General features: G+C 32.9%; 3 protein-coding genes across 4 annotated transcripts in view; 1 reads left to right on the top strand and 2 right to left on the bottom strand.

Moving 5' to 3' along the window:
- LOC110992968 (protein kinase C, brain isozyme) overlaps positions 1–21,355 on the top strand; it is a 105,117-nt gene that overhangs the window by 60,770 nt on the left and 22,992 nt on the right. The gene's annotated exons all lie outside the window — the stretch shown is intronic.
- On the bottom strand, positions 3,126–3,913 carry LOC110992988 (bombyxin B-1 homolog). The gene is made up of 2 exons (XM_022259026.2): positions 3,763–3,913; positions 3,126–3,414 (listed from the first exon to the last, which is right to left on the bottom strand). The coding sequence occupies exons 1-2, from the start codon at positions 3,902–3,904 to the stop codon at positions 3,248–3,250; spliced, it is 309 nt and encodes a 102-aa protein (XP_022114718.1). The 5' UTR covers positions 3,905–3,913; the 3' UTR covers positions 3,126–3,247.
- Positions 12,611–13,133, bottom strand: LOC123690725 (insulin-related peptide 4-like). The gene is made up of 2 exons (XM_045634780.1): positions 12,985–13,133; positions 12,611–12,850 (listed from the first exon to the last, which is right to left on the bottom strand). The coding sequence occupies exons 1-2, from the start codon at positions 13,124–13,126 to the stop codon at positions 12,684–12,686; spliced, it is 309 nt and encodes a 102-aa protein (XP_045490736.1). The 5' UTR covers positions 13,127–13,133; the 3' UTR covers positions 12,611–12,683.

Here is a 21,355-nt window from a genome sequence, read left to right on the forward strand (position 1 = left end):
TGGTGTAAGTTACAAGACATTTTATATAAATAATTACTCGTAAGTAACTCATATGGATCATTTGTCGTTTAAACTTACATCAATCTTGGAATCATGCTAAGTATACGTATCTTATTATTTACTTATTAGTTATTTAGAGTATAATTGTGTAAGATTATTATGTCAATAATTCAGTACACACATTAATAAATAGTTGTAACTTATCATGTATGAAGTTTTGTGAAGTTTTTGTAAGAATATAAATAAAGATTATTATTATTATTAATCCTGACGAAAACCTCTTTCCGAGAAATCAATTAAATTATTTACCTCTATACACGTTGCACTTTTGTTTACTCAGGTGCACTTGAAACAAATATCTCTGTATTTTTCAACCATCGCTTCCAGTTCACAATAAGATTTTAAAAATCATTCATTCGCGATTGCTTATAACTTACGACATGGTATTATGAAGTAGGAAGTCAGCGCGGCCTAATTAGCCGGTCTTGTTTGCTCCGACCCTTTCTTGCTTCAACCCAACTCCCTCGGTATTAGCTATTTACAAATTTTTATAACGACGCCGAGGGAAAAACCGCAATTGGAGTAATTGCTAGAACTGAGACCACATTATTTTTAAGATAAATAAGGTTCTGGATGGATAAAGATGCCCACTCGTTCTTTCTCATGACACTCTTCTTACTATCTTCATACACATAAGTTGTTGATTCTAGATGGTTTATCAACATGAACTTATTAGAATTGCCGTCATTTTTGCATTTGGGTTTTTTTGCCTTTTATGAAATTGCATATTATATACTGTTAGGATAAAAACAGTGTTGGATTTAAAAATGGCTACAACTGACGTTTTATTAGCAAAAAGATTCAAAATTTATTAAAAAAGTGTTAATATTGTAAATACTTTATAATCAAAAAAAACATTTTTATTATTGATTGTCAGTCAGATAGGGTGGGTACGTACAAGTAGGTACCACAAGTAGGTAAGGTAAGGTATTGTAATAGCACCAACTAAATAAGAACTATTTATTCTCTTATTCATTGTTAACCAAAAACTGGCGATAAAATAAAGCGGTGCGAGATTTTTATTATCTTAATTACTGGCTTGCCTGTGATATTTTTTACACGTGATCTAGAACAAACCTGATTACTAATATGATTAAAAACATCGCTTCGTCGATTATGAAACTGCATATTAATAACTTATGCAAACAGAATATGACCCTCGAACGTAATTTTACAAATGAGTTTCTCGGACAGCAGCGCCCTCGGGAATACACATACTTTCATTATGAACACACGCAAACTTTTATTTACCTGTTACCTACTTGAATAGTATACGAGGTCTTGTTCATATGTATGTATGTAAGTTACAGCGAAGTTTTTCCTAATAAAATAATAATAATATTCCTTTTAGATATATTACCCTTTTTGTCGTGGGGAAATTTGCTAGGCGTATTACACGGCGCGACTGCTTTGTGATTAAGTGTTATATGGGACTCGCTACAGTGTACGAAAACCCAACGGTGCCATCAGCAATCGCTAGAGGCAGGACTCGGTATAAGTATAGCCTTGTACCCCGCCGCGCGACCAATAGTTGAAGTCAGGGCTCCCAACGGCCATTAATCATGGACCTTGGCACAGCAAGGACCATACCCACATCGGAATTTTCATCTCCGGTTTGTAGTGCTGGGGGAGGTAGACATTGTAGCTTACAATATCTTGAAAATAGACCATAGATTATATATGTATATTAGTATTTTATATCTATCAACTTAGCTATAAAATACTCAGGAGTTTCTCGGTGAACTTGATGAAGTTTCAGAAAACATTCTTTATTATTTCATATTCGTTTTTCTTAATAAGTTGAAGGAGTTTGAAAAAGTTTTTCTGAACTTTATTTTTAATACGAGAATTTACAGAACCTCTTAAAATATTGTCTTAACTTATTCGGAAACTGAACTTTTCCCAATAAGTTAATGGAATTTGCATTCGTATTCAGAGCTGTTTAAGTGGCCATGCAAAGCACGTTCTGTGTTTCAATTCTGGAGTGACAGTAAAAAGTATTTCCATTTCACAAACAGCGAAGACCGATCACCTTGTCTACAAGCCAATATTTACTTTGCCCCTACGTAGAAGACGTATTAATTTTTATTGCATGGAGCCTCTGGATATTAATGACTAAAGGTCCATTGTTTTTTTTTTAATATAGAACGGGGCAAACGGGCAGGAGGCTCACCTGATGGTTGGAAGTGATACCGCCGCCTATGGACACTCTGTTGACATTGTCTTGAAATCAATCTTTGCTGATACAATTGTAGAATTTATGAAACTATTGTATCTACTAGTACGAGAGGTAGCAACGTCAGGAAAACAAGCATTTCAGTAAGGCCAGTTTTTAGATATCCTATCTCTCTCACTCTTCCGAAGCGTAGGATTCTCAATCTTGAGGTAGTAATTATAACTTTTATTCAATAATTTTTTTGTGTGAAAATTACACTTACTCGTCTCGTAAAGTAAATTCAGGTATCGTACAGACAAAAGTCATCGATTAGTATAGAAGGATCCATAGCCATATTAAGAAAACTTGTCAATAGTTATTTTTTAAATGTTATATATATATATATATATATATATATATATATTGGTATAATCACGGAAAATATGGTGACCCGTAATGCGAACACTCACTCGAAAGACTATTACTAATACTAATAAATCGCTTGGACCGGGTAACAAATTCATGTTATTTATTGTTAATAATTAAAAAATAACTAGATTATTCCAATTGGTGTATACACGAATCAATGGGTAATTTTTTAGGCGATCTTAAATAGTAAGTATATTGCCATAAAAATTATAATTTCTCATTATATGAATTTAGTGCCAATAAAATGATGTTTTATTCACAATTTATATTCACAAATAAAATAACAGAGCCCTTGATCGTCGTATATATAAAAACCGAAAAAATACCTAACGAATAAATTAAATGTCCAATTTATTTTTTATTAATTAATTGGTTATGTATAGTAAAACATCAAAAAGAAATACAATAAATTTGTCTTGCCAAATATAGATCGATAAGTTTATTTGTGATTGGAAATGAAAGAGACTATAGATGACTAGATTTTATTTCCATGCCAAAGAACCTGTTAATAACATCGCTTATATTTATTTAAAATTCTTCTACAATAATCATCATCATTAGTATCATTTTATGTAATTAATACTGAAAAGTTCTTAACATATTCTAACAATATTCCATGAGTTCGTCAATAGTGCAGGACTTATCGCAACACTCCTCAATGATTTCTCGCTTGTTCCTAATCCCCTTAGCCTTATGATGTGGAATCCAGGGCCAGTTGACAGCATTTGGTATTACGTTGTAAAAGTTCTCCGATCGTTTTGTTTGAAAACCTGAAAATACAATCAACTTTATTCTTTTTTTTATTTTTTATTTATTTATTTATAACTTATCTAACAGATTATACTTATACATATATTACATAGATAAACAATTAATAAATATAAAACAGTACATTACTAGATAAAGATACATTTAAAAACAACAAATAATACTTAGAATTTTAAACTACTACTTAAACAAAATCAGAGTCTTCCCGCTTCTTCAAGTACTTCTTGACATCTTTCTTTTTGAGGTGGAAAAGATATCTTCTAGTATATTAAATACTGGACGATTAAAGTTAAGACAAAAGTTATCACCAAACAATGTTTTAGAATGAGACTCTTAAACGAGTAACTTACTGTCCAAATCTTCTTTACTTATCAACGGGTTTGCGCACAAATACCCCAAGATGTCGGACAGTTTTCGTCCGCACAACTTTCGTCCTTCCCCTTGGCTGCTACATAAGACGAGAGAAATGATAAGGGCGGCCTGGTACTTCATGATGCTCGCGGAGACAGTTCAGTGAATGCAGTGAGATGGGAAATATCGCCGCTTATATAGGAATCTCATGAATATTCGCTGTCTAATGACATTAAATTATGTGATTGTTCATGAATCCCGTAGGACGCGTGACGTGGGTCGATATGTTACGCACGTGTTATTTGTCTATTAAATGTTATTGTCGTAGACAATCCGTTCGATGTATGCGCAATAAGATTGTGCTTGAAGGGTATTCTGTCATATTATATGCTTATAAATACTGGAAGTATTATTATTTTCAACTATTTGAACCAATTTCCACCACCCGCCCACTGAAGTATTTCCGAACCAATTCGACTGAGGATCCGTCAAGAAAAGGACTACCAATTCTTAAAAAACCGGCAACGCACTCGCGAGCCCTCTGGCGTTAAGAGTGTCCATGGGGGGCGGTATCACTTAACATCAGGTGAGCCTCCTGCATGTTTGACCCCTGTTCTATAAAAAAAATTTCAATACCTATGTAATTTTAGTTATTTTCTTTATTGTTTAATGAAAATCATAATAAGTTTCGCTATAACTACGGGAAGCTCAACATCTGTCAAATCTGTTTTTTTTTCTAAATAAAGATAGTTTAATGTACATTGACTGATTTTAGTTTGCTAGATCATAATAGAATATTATAGCACACGTAATGAAAGAGACCGTACACATTAATGAACTGTAACGTAAAAACAGTCATTTCTTTCAATTTTAAATACATAATTTAGTATAGATACAACCGAAGCACTAAAAAATTAATTAAGGGGTATAAGTGCTAATTTGTTATATGACTTGTTCGTACCCATATATTAAAAAATCCTGAATCCCGTATGATACGGGACGTGGGTTGATATTTTACGTGTTTGTTATATGTCTATTAATATATTGTTACATATAGTCAATCGGTTATATATATACGTGTTCTGTAATACACTCTTATAAACACAGGAAGTTATCAACTATTTAAGCAGATTTTATATTTTTGAGAGATTTTAAGATTTATTGTAGACAACTTTTTTTGACACTGTGTGATAATACGAATATTCAAACAACTTAAATATTATCTTCTCAAGATAATCTTTTTCAACTGTGCTTTGAGATCAGTGTCGAACATGCAAGGCATACAAGGCCTATATGCCACCCTTAACTTCAGATAGTCCGCACAAATTATTATGCATAAGGAGAATGGACAACCGTATCGTATATTGTTCTGCGCCTTGTTCATTGTTTACGCCGAAATCTTTAAATAACACCCGAAAATAGCAAATTTACCTTTAAGAGGTATTTTTAGTCAAACAGAGATGTGATTGTTTGGCTTAAATAAGTTTAAGATAGAAGTAATATTTTTATTTTATTTTTATTTATTTGGTGCACAAAACACATTATAATCTTTACAAAAATAAACTTAAAACTAATAGTTAAGAACAGGATTCTAATGTAAAACCATGTGCACACTGCAAAATTAATGTTACATCAATAAAAGGCTCATAACTAACAAAGGTAACATAGTAAAAAAAAAACAATAATAATAATAATAATAAGTTCCTCGACACCAATTTAACGTAACGTTAACCAGGACCACAAGGGTCAGCACTTAACCTACGATGGAGGATGTCTTTAACGACACTAATGAATTTATTGATGTTGCGACAGAATATGTCCACAAGTAAGTGGTTGCTCTTTGCCATCTCGTTATATTGACGAGCCATCCTGGTCAAAGGGTTGTAAAAAGAGATGTTATTCTTATAAGTTTGAAGGGAAAATAAATTGACTTCGTTAGCTCTACGGGCACTAAATCTAATGTTAAGGCTAATGTGAGCTAGTAGTTCGGGAGAGTCTATAATGGAGTGGGTGATTTTGTAAAGGTAAACTAAGTCGAAGACTATGCGTCTGGATTCTAATGGTTGAACTTTAAATTTCAGGAGTCTATCGCAATAATTTAAGTTAGACCGGCCAGGTTTTATACGATAACATAAAATTCTGAGAAATTTCCTCTGAATTCGTTCAATATCGTCAATGTGCACCTTATAATTCGGCGACCATATAGGACTACCGTATTCTAATATACTTCTTACGAGGCTGAAGTATAAGTACAAGGTGCTACGAGGATTTTTAAAACCTTTTGTGGATCTAAGAATAAAACCCAGTAGATGGTTTGCTTTAGACGTGATGTGACTATAGTGGGCACGGAATGAAAGCTTGTCATCGAACAGGATACCTAGGTCTTTTGCAACATCTGATCTGTTAACTAATTGACCATCTATGACGTAGTTCCATACGATTTTGTTTCGTTTATTAGTAAACGATATGACAAAACACTTGTCTATATTTAAATACATGTAGTTCGTCTTGCACCATTGTGATACGGTATTGATATCACGCTGTAATGTTAAGCAGTCATCTAAATTAGTAATAGAAGTAAATATTTTTAAGTCATCTGCATATAAGAGACAATTGCAGGACAGTTGTTGAATAAGGTCATTAATAAAAACTACGAAGAATAATGGCCCTAAGTGGGAACCCTGAGGTACTCCCGATGTAACTGCGATAGGTGCAGAGATGAAGCCCTTTAACGCAACCAACTGAGTTCTAGAGTCTAGGTATGAGCAGATCCATCTATATAAACTGCCGTGGATACCATGTGACGCTAACTTATGACAGAGCAGATGGTGATTTACTTTGTCAAAAGCCTTAGAGAAGTCAGTGTAAACAGAGTCAACTTGGCCACCTGTGGCAAACACTTGACAGAGATAGTTTTTGTATTCCAGAAGGTTAGTGACCGTAGACCTGTTTCTAACAAAACCATGTTGCTTGTCTGAAAGAACAGGCTTAAAATGACTGAACAGATGAGTATACATCACTGACTCAAATAATTTAGCAGCGCAAGATAAAATACTTATCGGTCTATAGTTTTTACAATTGGACTTATCACCACTTTTATAAATAGGTATTATGTGGGCAGTTTTCCAGCGCTTAGGAAACACACCACTAGTTAACGATTTATTAAAGAGAACACATAATGGAATGGACAACTCCTTTCCGCAACTTTTTATGAAAATAGGAGGCAGAAGGTCAGGACCCGCCCCTTTGTTAATATCCAAACTATCTATTTTACGTTTGATATCTGTTACCGAAATAGAAAAGCCAGATAATATATTAAAATACGTGTTATTTACAGCACCAGATAGGTCAGTGTATATAGTTTTATTAGTTTTATCGTCAAAAACTGAACCAAAGTATCGCGAAAAAAGGTCACATATCCCCTGACCGTCTGTCTCAGAAGTATTTTCAAGTGTCATGGTGTGAGGCACTGAAATATGGCCTTTACGATTATTCACAAATCTCCAAAATGATTTTATGTCCTTGACCAACGAGTCCTCGATGGATGCGATATACTTGTCGTAACAAATCTTGGTAAGAAATTTGCATCTCTCCCTCAGCAAAGAGAAAACGTCGTAATCGCGGGGATTCCCAAACCTCTTAAACCGTTTATGATATAAGTTTTTTTCTTTATTACATTTAATTAAGGATTTGCTGTACCAGACTGGATAAGATGAGAATTTGCTACAACAACTTGGTGTATTTCTTGATATTATTTCAAATAAAAGCTCATAAAAAGCTTCGGTGCACTCATCAATACAAGGGGACGATAAGATTTCGGACCAGTTCACAGACTGGAGTTCAGATTTAATGTTTTCAAAATTACATTTAGCAAAATTAAGCCGTTTAATGTTAGCGCGTTGAAGCCCTTTAGAAATCTGAATCGGAGAAAGAGTAATCAAAATTGCGGGATGATTTTTATCTAACAAACTTAATGCAAGTGTTTCATTGACACTTATACAATCTATATTAGAAAGCACCAAATCCAACAAGCGAGCGTTTGCATTTGTGATAAAGTTATGTTGTTTTAGATTACACAGTGACATTAATTCATTTAGTAGAAGGAGCTTCTTACTCGGGTTAGGGGAAATTGACAAAGAGGGATTAATCGAATCAGAGTAATCAGGTGTGTTAAAATCACCAATTAATAAGAAATTATCCAAAGGGAAACGATTAAGAAGTAAATTTTGGCAATGGCTATAAAAGAGTTCAAGCTTGTTAATTCTAATATCAGGAGGCAAATAGCAAACACATAAATTTATGCGAGAAGTGTCACGTGCTTCAGGAATAAGAGTAACCCAGACATCCTCCATATCACTATCCCACGATGCTTGACGGATGACCTGGTATTTTTTATGGACGGCGAGTAAAACTCCACCTCCCTCGGTTTTAGCACTGGAGGAATCCGCACGATCTCGTCTGAAGAGATTGTAACGGGCGTCAACAACTTCGCCATCGAAAACACTCATATTTAAGTTCGTTTCCGTCAAGCATATAATATCGAAGTTAGAATTTAACAGATTTAAAGAAAATTGAGTTAACTTGCTACGAATTCTGTTTACATTTTGATAAAATATATTAATCATTGTGGAAATAACGTGTGATCCAGTATATAAAAACAAAAATTGATCAAGTAACTTACTAAGCAATGATAAACAAACAAATTAGTAGTAGTAATAACAATTAAGACAATTTAGTGAAGGAATCATGACTTTTAATTAGAATGGCCGGGCTTGATTCATCCTTACGAACATAAATTTGGCCATATCGCACCCAAACAAACCTGTAGTTCTTGTCAGTAGAAAATTTACGTGCCGCATGGTGTAACTCTTTAGCTTCAGGAGACAAATGTTCAGACAAGTATATCCTGCTCGACGACGAGCCGCCAATACCAATATCGGTAGTAGATAGTTTGGTGTCAGGGTGGGACTTATTGAAGCGAGTCAACGCAGACAAGAGTGTATCACGCTGACGCTGCGTTGAGAGGGTAACTAGTATGTTTCGCGGCCTTTTGGAGTTTGAGTCCATCTTAGCTACACGACGACATGCTTTAACATCACTCTCAGATACCACAACATTTAAACACTCACAGAGTTTTTTGAATAACTCCATCAGATTCTCAGACTTGCTTTCGGGTACCTCGTGAATCTCGAGGTTTAAGTCACGTGAAATCTTTTCAACTGTAAATAAACGACTCTGGAGTTTTGATAACGTGTTTTGAGATTTCGTAAGTTCAGTCTCGAGTACCCTGATTCGATTGTCTTTGTCTGCAATATTTGACTTCAAATCATTTTGTTCTAAGATGATAAAATCCGTTGTCGTCGTGAAGTCAGCCTTTACCAACTCAACAGCTCGGCTAACCTCGTCGGTCACCATGTCCTTCAAGTCCTTTCTAAGCGCGGACCGTAGATTTAGCATAAACGATGAGTCAGGGGACAGTTTCAAGTCTATAAGTTTGCTAATACTGTCCAACGTAACCGGCTGCTTAGAAAAGTCAGCGCCTGCAGAAGTTTTCGTGGCAAAATCACACTCCGGCTCTTTACACGTCGTTATATATGAGGAGGCGCTTGGTGATTGGTTATTGCGACCCCGCCGGACAGGAGTATTATCGTCATTGTTTTTACGCCGAGTTACATTCTGACACAGAGGACAATTAAGTGATGCCAATTGCTCAGCACTGAGCTGCTTAGTCGACCCGGCAGCAACATCAAGGCATTCATAACAAAACTTGCGTTTGCAATTATTACACTTTAAAAAATGATCGACATTTAATACGTTATTACAGCCATGGCACTTCATAGCTTGATTAGATTCACTATTATTCACTTCACTGATTTTACGAATTCTGTATTACTTCAAATTTGACTTATAAAAGCTAACACTATTGTTAAAAATTGAATAATAACACTTATAACACGGCTAATAATACTTTTAACACGGCTATGGACTACCTTCCACCACGGTTGAAAAAAAAAAAAAAAAAAAAAAAAAAAAAAAATATTATGTATTAGGTATAAAACAAAATTTTTCCTTGTTTGTTGTAATGTTTTCTCTTTTTTTGTATTAATTGTTCTTTTAGATATAATAAATTTAACTGGCGATAAATGCTTTTTTTGGGTGATATGGCGGGCACTCTGCAGTGGCCTCATACAGAACTTGAATTCATATTTAAAACTGTTTAAGCGACCATACAAAGCACGTTCTTCGTTTCAATTCTTGACTGAAAGTCAAAAGTGTTTCCATTTAAAAACAGATTTACATTGACTCTACGAGAAAGACGCAATTTTTTCATAGCACACCGCCTCTGCGGCTTAGGGATTACAGCTCATGGAGGTCTTAAATACGATCTTTGTGGAGACAATTATTTAAAAAAAAATATTATTGTATTTACCAAACTAATTTATTTACTTCCTAGAAGTAAAAGACACATATTAATGTGTTTGCTCTATAAAAAAGTCGTGGCATTCTCAATCTTGAAGCAACTAACCTTTTATTGAATATTTTTTTATGTTAATTACTCGTCCCGTAAAAAAATTCAGGTATTGTACACCAAAAAATAGTCGACAAGTATTGAAGGCAGAGGAGGCTGTAGCCTTTTATCAATTTTATTTTTATATTATGTATATGTTGGTTTTATTACAGTAAATATTGTGACACATAATAAGGTCGTTGGACACGGTCGCTAAATTTTTATCGCGCATTCACTCGTATGACAGGTACTAATAAATTACCTACACAGGTATTGAACGACTTTTTACTGCATTATTAATTACGCATAATTACTTTATAAAAAAGAAGTAAAGTAAATGAAAACACATAGATATTTTCTAGTTTAACTCAAACAGTATGTCAAAACATGTAAGAAATTAATACAATAATGCCATGTTTTTTGACATTATCTGTCAGTATGCCAGTATGACCAAAACGGTGATTTAATACAGTGGCGAAGTTTCCCTTGATTTGGGAACTGGTAGTAAATGTTGATTTAGATATTTGCTATTTTTAAATATTCACGTTGCGTTTTGCTATTTTTAACTATACGATAAAAAAATATTTTAAAACTTATTAAAATTTCACAATTAAGTATTTTGTTTGTTTACGTTTCGATTTTTTAAGAAGTTGTTTTTGGAGGTGATCGTAGCTGCATTTTATTAAGGTTAATTAGTTTGGTTTTGACTTATCGACTTATAGACTTTCCTTACTTGGGCGACTGTTAGTAATTAAATACATACGTCTTATAATCCGCTAATCTACTAACCCCCTACTTTTATTACAACAAATCACTGTACTTTATTTTCGATGGGATAGCTAAAACTATAGCCAAAATGGATTACACCATATATATGTATGCAATGAACATACTACTAATGACAATATACTAATAATTTACTTGTTGAGGTGTGTGTAAGAATGTGTGCATATTTGTATGTCTGGGTTTTAGGCGATCTTAAATAGAATATTGCCATAAAAATAATATTATCTTGACTCAACCAACAATTATGTTTATTAATTTCACAATCAATATAGGAGTGCGATTTCTACATTAATGCTTTTCCGCTTCGGAAACTAAACTGGAAATTGAAAGGCTGATTGTGTTCACTATATGTAAAAACAGTAGAAATATCAAAGTATACAGATGAATTTTAGTATGGATACGAAATACCTATTAATTTTTAAAAATTTTAGCTGTAGCTTAGGATAAAATAAAATGTTGTATTTACGAAGGAATTTTCTATATTATAATATAATTTTTTTACTATAATATACAATAAATAATTTCTAACTTAAAACACTACAAAATAAATTAATATAAGCATTATTTAGATACAATTTTTTAACACCGGCTAATAAAATCTACCAAGAAACCAAAATTATGACAATTAAACAACTATATGTATATAGCACCTGTATCTTAATTAAATAAATAACTCTCTCCATAGTTGCCTATCATTTAAAAAAATCAAAAACACAACTAAACGCAATACTAGTCGAGCGAGTTTGCTTATCTTGCCGAAGCCGCGTACAAATTATTTGAAGCTTAGGTATGAGGGTGTGCAATTATTTAATCTATAACCATCTCAAATTAGCAATATTATATTAAGGATGTAAAGATGCATGTTAGAATGAAATTAAGACGGCTTATGGCGACGTGTATCTCGCTCGTATATATATTAATATTATGTTTCTCATGTAAATAAAATATTTTTTTGTAATGAGAAATAAAGTTCTTTTAACATTAAATAATTTTCTAGCACATCTATATCATCATTTAAAATTTACTTAATCTAAGTTCTCTTTTATATTACTGACGTTAGAGTTAAATATGCACCGACTGGATTTTTGTTTGATCATAATCATTATATACGTTCCGAATTTTACATCTCGATTGTTTACAAAACATATTTGTTGATTATTTGATAAGTAGATCGTGTTACGTATAGCATATTAAATTCCACAATAAGTCCATGTTTATAAAACAGTTATCTATATATACTAGCAATACCTGTCACCGAGGTGGTATGTAGGTTGACGCGAATCAAGCAAAAAACCAGCCCCCAGCAAATTGATGTGATTGCTCTCAGCGCCCGGTTTGTTTGTCAATTGCTTTATTTAGTGTTGGTGCTTAATATGTTCGTTTATTGGTCGCTAAATCACTTTTAATGATTAATCGTTCGCTTTTTATACTCCTTGAAAGGGGAAGGCCTTATATGTAGCAACATGATGTTTTTGTGAGAAATGAGAGCTTACAGAAATTATTATAATTAAATTTAATTATTATAGTTATGACTAGATTTTATTTACATGCTTAAAAACTCGTTAATAACATCGATTACATAGGTTTAAAAACTGCTACAATCTTATGTAATTATTATGACATATTTTAACAATATTCCATGAGTTCGTCAACGGTACAGGACTTTTTACAACACTCTTCGATGATTCTACGTTTGTTTCTAATGCCCTTAGCTTCATTTTGTGGGATCCATGGCCAGTCGACAGCGTTGGGTATTGAGTTGTAGAAGTTCTCGGATCGTTTCATTTGAAAACCTGAAAACAATATACTTTGTTTCTAGCTCACTAAAAACTGAAAGATTGTAATTGAGACATAAGTAATAATTAAAGAAAAAGCGTCTCACCAAAGATAGTTAATAAATAAAACTTTTAAACAAGTGAGTACTTACTGGCGAAATCTTCTCTACTCGTCAACGGGTTTGCGCATAAATACGCTACGATTTCGGACAGTCTTCCTCCGCACAACATTCGTCCTTCCCCTTGGCTGCTGCATAAGACGAGAGAAAAGATAAGGACGGCCTGATACTTCATGATGCTGGTGGAGCAGTTCAGTTAATGTAGTGAGGTGGGAAATATTTCGGCTTATATAGTAATCTCATGAATATTCGCTGTCTAATGAGTGAGTGAATCCCGTAGGACGCGTGGGTCGATGTGTTACGCATGTGTTATTTGTCTATTAATTGTTATTGACATAGTCAATCGGTTTTATATGCGCAATAAGATCTTAACGGTATTTTCTGAAATTTTGTATAAACACTGGAAGTTATCAACTATTTGGTCCAATTTCAATAATTCTCTCTAAATTTCAAATCTCTATGGTATCTTAGCCATTGTCTTATTTGTTTGATATAATAATGATTTTTAAATTCATTATTATATACAATTTATTTAACTGGTATAAATGCTACTTTGTTATATGTCTTGAAATAGTCGATGTTTTAAACCTATACTCAGAATGCTGAAAAAGGCTTTATTATATATATACTTTCCAAAACAATTGAAATATATATGAAACAGAGATGAAATGTTTTTTCTGGAAACGCGCTCACCTTTATCTCATTAAATAAACCATTTGCGTGAGAAACTGAATTTAGAAGGAAAATTTAAGTTATTACGGGTAAATATTCTATTCCTGTATTTGACGTTGTTAATTTTTTTTTATAGTTTTCGGTAGGTACATTAAATTATTTGTAATGCTCTTACATCACGTAAATTGTACCGTTAGGTTTTTACGCGGTCAAGGCCGAAGCCATATTTCAACGAGGGCGACAATTTTTAGCTTTTGTTACCAAAAGTTTAATTCACGTATAATTTTGACATTTTATAGGCCGGACTATTGTTTATATGAATTAAATGTAAAAGCAGGGATTTCCAAACGGGCGCGGTTACACGAACTTGGAATGATTACGTATGAAATATATAATTGTAATATACTGAGATACCATTGGATAACATCTACGATGCACAATTCCGAATAATTTGTTGTTGAGTTTTTATGACAAAAATAATGCACCCTTCCAAACTATCTTAGACTTTTAGCTCTGCACCCCATCGGGCGTTTTTGATGTGACAACGTCTTATAATTCGATAGAGCCGGCTGCACGCCAGAAAAACGTGACGCATGCGGCGTTACTTCTGTTCAATTTAATGGTAGCTGTACACACTCGGCGAGACACCCCGAGACAGGCCGAGGGCGAGAGTGTACAGTAGAGCTCTCGTCTCACCTCGCTTCCTCGCAGTCGGTCTCGCCTCTCTCGGTCGCCTGTCGGTTTTTTGCGCACGAGTCAAAGGGTCTCGCGAGTAAAACGAGAGCGACCTGTACACACTCGTTCAATCACTCGCTCGATGACTGTGGTTATTGTGGTTATTATGTGTTACAGCAGCGGTTTCCACGTCCATTATTAACGGTGTTTTAAGTACAAATAACGTAACGAGTGTGTACAGGCTGCGCTCTTCTCTCGGTCCTCTCGGTCGAGACTCTCGGCGAGAGGCTCTCGCCGAGTGTGTACAGCCACCATAAGGCTTGAAGTGCAAGCGAGACCGAGTAACGAGCGACAAAGAGGCACAATCGGATGCGTTCGGCAGCGTTCGTTCTTTACAAAATTGACATAATTGTATTTATGAGTACAAATGAATGTAACTTGATCAATTCAATTGTGCTTTCCATTTATTCCATATCTATATATATCCATACAAAATATCTATCAAACAAATAAAATTAAAATTTTCTTTTGATTTTTTGATTTTTAACTAAATTTCGTTAATAAGTATACTTAGTAGTATATAAAGTAGAAAAAGATAAATTGTTACTTACAAGATTGTCAATAAAGCTATATTTATTTATTTATTCAAACTTTCTAATTATGTTTTAAAAACAGTGCTAATATAGAATATTAGTATCTATAATTCGTATACTAGAAATTCTAGTATCGCAACTCAGAAACTTTATACGAGATCTATATAAAATAAATTAAAATGTTATGATCTATATTTACCTATGGAATGTGATACTAATATATAAAATCTAACAGAATACATACGTTAAATTTCAAATAGCAATTTATTCACATACTTGCAGTTCCATTCAATAGCGCTTGAGAAGATTACTCAAAAGCTGCCTGAAAATCTCTTATCGGTTTTAGCGAGCGTAGAATGCTCCATGAGCTCACTAAATATTATAGTAAGCCTCGGAAAATTCATTGTCATCATATAAAATGTAGGCCATATGTTTGAATTACATCGAGGCATGTATCGTTGTCATTGGCCCTTATTTAGCATGATTGAATATAATACCACTATTCTCTGAAGGCTTCACGATATAGTTGGCTTATCAAATTATTACTTTGAATAGCTTGATCATCTTTTCATACGAATCAAATTAAATCTGTATTATTCGAAATTTAAATATAAGCCTCATATACCATAATGGCTATAAAAATGTTTCCTCAATTATCTAGAACCCGTTGGAACTTCGTTTTCAGTAATTTGCATAACATCCTCCCGCATGTAAACGATCCTTACCCGAAGTAATAGTAATGTAATTACAAGTTAAGAAGGCTTTATGAAATAGGGCTGTCACTGCGTATATGTTAAGGCTGTATTGATTTTTAAATAGCTTACCTTTTGAAAGACTTCTGGGGTTGTCATATTCATAAAGAAACCAGTGGTACAACAAGAATGGACTATTGAAGTGTTTTTATAACCTCATCTCTTTCCTTATTGTGTTTATTATCTTATACCTTTGAGCAATATACTTTATCGAAGAGTAATTCAAGACTGAGTATATTAGCTGTAAGAGTACGAAAAAAAGTTAACGAGTCGTATTATTATTAACAATTATCGTTAAATAACTTCTACTAACTGAATGAAACTTTTTATTAATGTGACTTTCTATAATTTAACCCATTTTAAATGGTATTTTTTAGTGTTTACTGATACCCAATACAAACCCTGTAATGTAGCCAGCTTAGAATATGTTGAAGTCTTCTAGTGTCTAAGTCAAGAGTAAAGCTAACAGAATCTACGGATTCTGCCGTTCACATTTTGCCTCGACGTTTCTAGATTAATGTATAGTGTAAAATATTTTATATGATTTCTTGTTAGCTCATTAATAATTTACAATGTTTCTTTATTAACGCTATTAGAGGCAGTACACAAGTATGTAGTTTCTTAATCTTAAAAGAGATTGATTGGCATCTACATTTTGCAGTCATACGGAAAAAGTTCATTTGTAAAGATAATATTTAAACAAATTATTTATAAAATTTGTGTATTAATTATGTGAAATTGTCGTTATTGAATTGTTTCTATTGATTTGAAACATATTATCTAAAAGATAATAAAAAAACAGGTGTCTCAGTTCTTAAAATATAATGCATCGGCATTCGCAAGTCTTTTGCGAGAAAAATATCAATTGTATAATAATTTTAAGAAATAATTAATACAATTTTAAAAAAGTCGATCAACTGGGATTGAGAGACCGGCCTGTCTGGAAATGATACATCTTTTCGGAAGAAACGCTACTAAATAGCTAGAAGTAATCAGAGAGGTAAAAAGAAGATATTGTCTTGCAAAATAAGGTCAATAAACAAAATTTAAATGAAGAGGTATAAACCTAGTTGACTTTATGTTAACCTGCCAATATATAAATTTAAGCCATATTTCATAAGATTATTTAATTAGCAGCTTTATTTTCTTGACTTAACTTTTCCATTAGCCTATATCTTTTGAAAATTAGCCCTTATGAAAATTTCAATATTTCAACCATTGTCCGCACCCTGAATGCCTGAGATACAGGCGATAAAATAATTGATTTTCCCACCGCTCCCGTTTGTCTTCTCTAAATGGGTTACCGAGCGGCAACTGATGCAATACAATACTGTGGAATTCATTTGGAATGCTTTATTCGTTTTGTAGATATTGTGCATTTTCTACCTTGTTTTACAAAACCTACCTTTTTTTAAAATTCAATACAATATTTGATTCTGATATTTATAGTAAATATTTATGCTAAAGCGTATTTTGTTTTACAGTCTTATATTTATTTGATTATCGCGGAGAAACGAGATTTTGTTTGAAATTGAATTTAAAATAAGTACTTTAAAAAAAACTTTACTATAGAAAGAACTAATCATTTTATAACATCTAATAATATTTTGGTGATAAAAAGCTCTATATCCAAATGTCGTCACGTGTATTTTATTCATTAAAAAGTTCGAGTAGAATCAATTAAAAATAAAACCGTTCGTTCATCAAATGTTAATTGAATTACCCTTTTAATATAATTGGTAGAGTCCAACTCGACATCGTTTATTTTTGAGAAAGCTCGAGCTCATAGTGCATATCAAATCAACGTATAAATTGTGTTCATTTTTATTCAAGACATATGTAATAAAAAATCCTTATAATAATCCAGTAGCGCTGCAACTTGTCATCATTTCTATTTAGGCAAGAAGGTAATAAATACTATACTTATCTAAATAATATTTGAATTTGGAATGTTTAAACGATAATGAACTGAATGACTACGTAAAATATCATAACATTCCATAAAGCATGATAATATAAGGTTCATAAAGCAACTAGAAGCGTATATGTACTTAAAATAACAAATATAATTCTAGTACATTCAGCGGTAAATGGAAACTTATTCAAAGATTTTCCACACATATCAATTTCCTGAGTTTCAACTACACGTATACTAGATTGTGAGCGTAGCATTGATACATCACATACAATCAGAGTACATATTTCGGATCAAGGAATACAAATATTTGCTGCATATTTGTATAAACATAGCGGCTTCGGATTGGGTGACGCAATGGGTTTGCACCGTGATAATTATCTTCGTTTGGGAAATGATACTAGTTTGGCTTTTTAACCAAGACTGTAGTATTTTTTACCTTGATTTGAACTGGGAGTAAATGTAAAAGTAGAAGCAGTTATTGTAATTTTTGTGTGTGTGTATTGTGTTACTTATAGGAATAAATGATTTTTGACTTTGACTACCACCAGGCTTTCAAGTGCGTTGCCGGCTTATAGAATCGGTACGCGTTTGCTACAGCTAAAAAAGTGTGTAAACCTTAAATAATATATTTTTTGTTACTAATGACAATGATATAAAATTAATTAAGAATTTTAATTTATCTTAACTTAAATTAATTCAACATTATCTTCGAATTAATTAACGAATCTCTTACATTCGCCTCCCTTAATTACTAGATAGATGCTTAAAATTGACTTTATACCGAAAATTTGGGAAGTTTTTCACTCAATCCGCTAACTCGAGACCATGGAACTAAGACTAAGTTTTTCATTGAAATCACTCTTTGAACTTTGATTTGAATGTCAAACTTTAATAAATTGTTAGAAGAATCTGCCTGCGACAAACGATCGAACTTTTTAAATGAAATTCTTTACAGTGTTCTTCAGTGTTCTCTAATGTTTTTAAAACATTATTAAATAAGGAAATTACGTGGAATAGTCTAGTCTGTACACTAGTTCATTGTCCTCGATTGCTATTGTCTATGCTAATTATATTTCAACTACACACTACTACGATGAGTCGCTATAACGTCTAACAATAACACTAGGGTATTAAATCGTTGAATTTTTGACTTTACTATGTATATATTTTTTACTTTATTATGTATATATTTTTAAATTTGTTCCGTTCACTATCAGAATGCTCTTACGCAAATGGGATAATGAATTTTACTATCAAAATATATAAATATAGAAACCACTTCATTGAACTCTGACTATTACAGTCAGAGTTCAATGAAGTGGTTTCTAAATAAAATACGTCTAACGGTCCAAAAGAAGGAAATCTTTTTCGGATCGGTCTCGTGATAAATTTGATCTCTGAACTTTGGACAGACTTTTCCTTAGTTTCTCGTACAAGTGAATTAAGGGAATTGTCGAAAATGTTGAGGACGGCACACATCTGTTGGATATTTAAAAGGCGACTCCGTAGGTGCCGACCCACATTGGTCGGTCGATGTGCGCGCGCCGCAACAGGTGAGCCGCGGGCTGTCTAATTATTGATACAATTCTAATGTGCGCGAAATAGGTCATTGCATAGGATGTCGAGTTTACTGCCGTTTGACGTGACCCCAATTGTTGTGGACAGGGATGACGCGAAGAAGGGTTCACCCGTGCGGAATCTGTTTATAAACTCTTACGACATTAACGCCAAGAAACTAAATATTTATACTTGAAAATCAAGGATAGGTAGTACCAGAATAATTAAACTTGACATTTTGATCATTATAAATTGTTTTTATAATAGTTACCTACTTGATAAAAAAATGTATGTGTTCATAGTTGAAAATCAATAGGCATTCAGGAAGTACCAGAATCATTAAACCTGGATTAGACATTTTGATAATAATTATCAAAATGTTATCCTTAACGTTTATAATTATAATTAATTGCTTTTATAAATGTTACCTACTTGATAAATATATGTGTTTTAGTTATCAGAATATTACAATCTACACTTCACAATCACACCAAAAAGTTCGCAAACTCAATAGTAGTTGAACGTGACTGTACATGCCTGTGCAATGTTATCACGTACCTTATTAGGTGCCGAGCCCTTAGCTGAGCGAGCATTCTTTAAAATATCCTCGTTTGTTCACATCTCGAGTACAATTGTGTAGAGAATTCTTGCGTAAATGATCCTCTGAAACGTAAGAGCTGAGGTATTTAATTATTTTAGATCATTTGTGAACTTGGGTTTCGATCTAATTAAAAGAGAATGGCTACTAATTTTCTTTTATTATCGTTCTTCTACTGAATGAAGTCTCCGTATTTATTTAAGCTATAAGTCTCTCAGCAATACAGAAGTAATGTATATTCTGTTAAATAACATTACTACCAAAGTAGTCTACCAAAAGTAATTCATGTATTGCTACTATTTTTTCGAAGTGATAAAGCGAGGAGCCTTTAGGAACTTTAGCTAAGTTTATGATAGATATTATGAGTTTTAGTTACACAAGTTAATTTTATTGTTAATTACAATTAAAAGCATTTAAAAACTTTATTTTAAGAAGCCGCAACTGTATTCCATTGCAAATTTTGCATTACTAGCTTCGATAACGTTTTAACAAAAACTTACTTCTTTATTCTGGAGCTTCTCTTAAACTTATTACAATAGTACCGAGAGCAAACACTTTATAAAAAGCTTTTCTTCTCAACTATACCTCTGATACTATCGCAGCCGGGCGCTAAGTGCGTAACGATGCCTGGGATAATCACGCTCAGCGGCGATAATTGAAGGCTCCAACCGTTCTATACGCTTTTATTTGCGATAGTACTTTATTTATATTTAAGAGCTCTATTCCCTAGATATATTAGTCATTCAAAGTCTAAGAGATGCTTTTAACAAACGTCCTTGAAAAAATACTGGTTTTCATGGAATAATTAAGTACACAAAAATACACAACTGCACGCAATACTTGTCGAGCGAGTTTGCTAATTTTGCCGAAGCCGCGTACAAATTATTTGAAGAAGTTTATTAGTTATGAGGGTGTGCAATTATTTAATTAATTACCATCTAAAATTCTCAATATTAGTGTTTAAATTAAAAAAGGCATTAAAGTTGCATGTTAGAGTGAACACAGTAGACTAAAATTGGGACGGCTAATGGCGACGTGTATCTTGCTCGTATATACATATTAATTTTCTCATGTAAATAAAATATTTTTTTTGTAATGATAAATAACGTTCTTTAAACATAAATCCTACATACCTTGATTTTACTTATTTATACAGTTTAAAGAAGAAAATTCCATATTATACTTTATTAGATTGATCACTGATATGAAAGCCCGAATATATTCATACCATCTTTATATGTTAGAGTATATTGAAGCAAACAGAATTAAACAAGCGTCAATTTGATATTATGTACTTGAGCAAAGTTTCGTCTTGGTAAAACTCATTACGCGAATGTCAAGTGACTCTGTGGCTTACATATTGTATGAAGGGATTTGTTATTGTTTGTTAATTAATTCTGTAGAACAAGCTAGCGAAACATATTGATAGTTTGGAATACTTGGATATTTTGAGTCACAAAGGTTAATATACATTCTGTGTTGGTCTTCGTTTTTTAAATATTGTCGTGATTGAGTGTACATACTACATATACGTAGAGACCGATGTGATTGAATAAATTTTGTTTTGATTCGAAATCGTGATGTTTTCACAGTAGATTTCTCAGTACCGAGGAGTGCCTTGCGCAACAAACCTATTAGT

This window comes from Pieris rapae, chromosome 4 (assembly GCF_905147795.1).
Source record: "Pieris rapae chromosome 4, ilPieRapa1.1, whole genome shotgun sequence".
Taxonomy (NCBI): domain Eukaryota; kingdom Metazoa; phylum Arthropoda; class Insecta; order Lepidoptera; family Pieridae; genus Pieris; species Pieris rapae.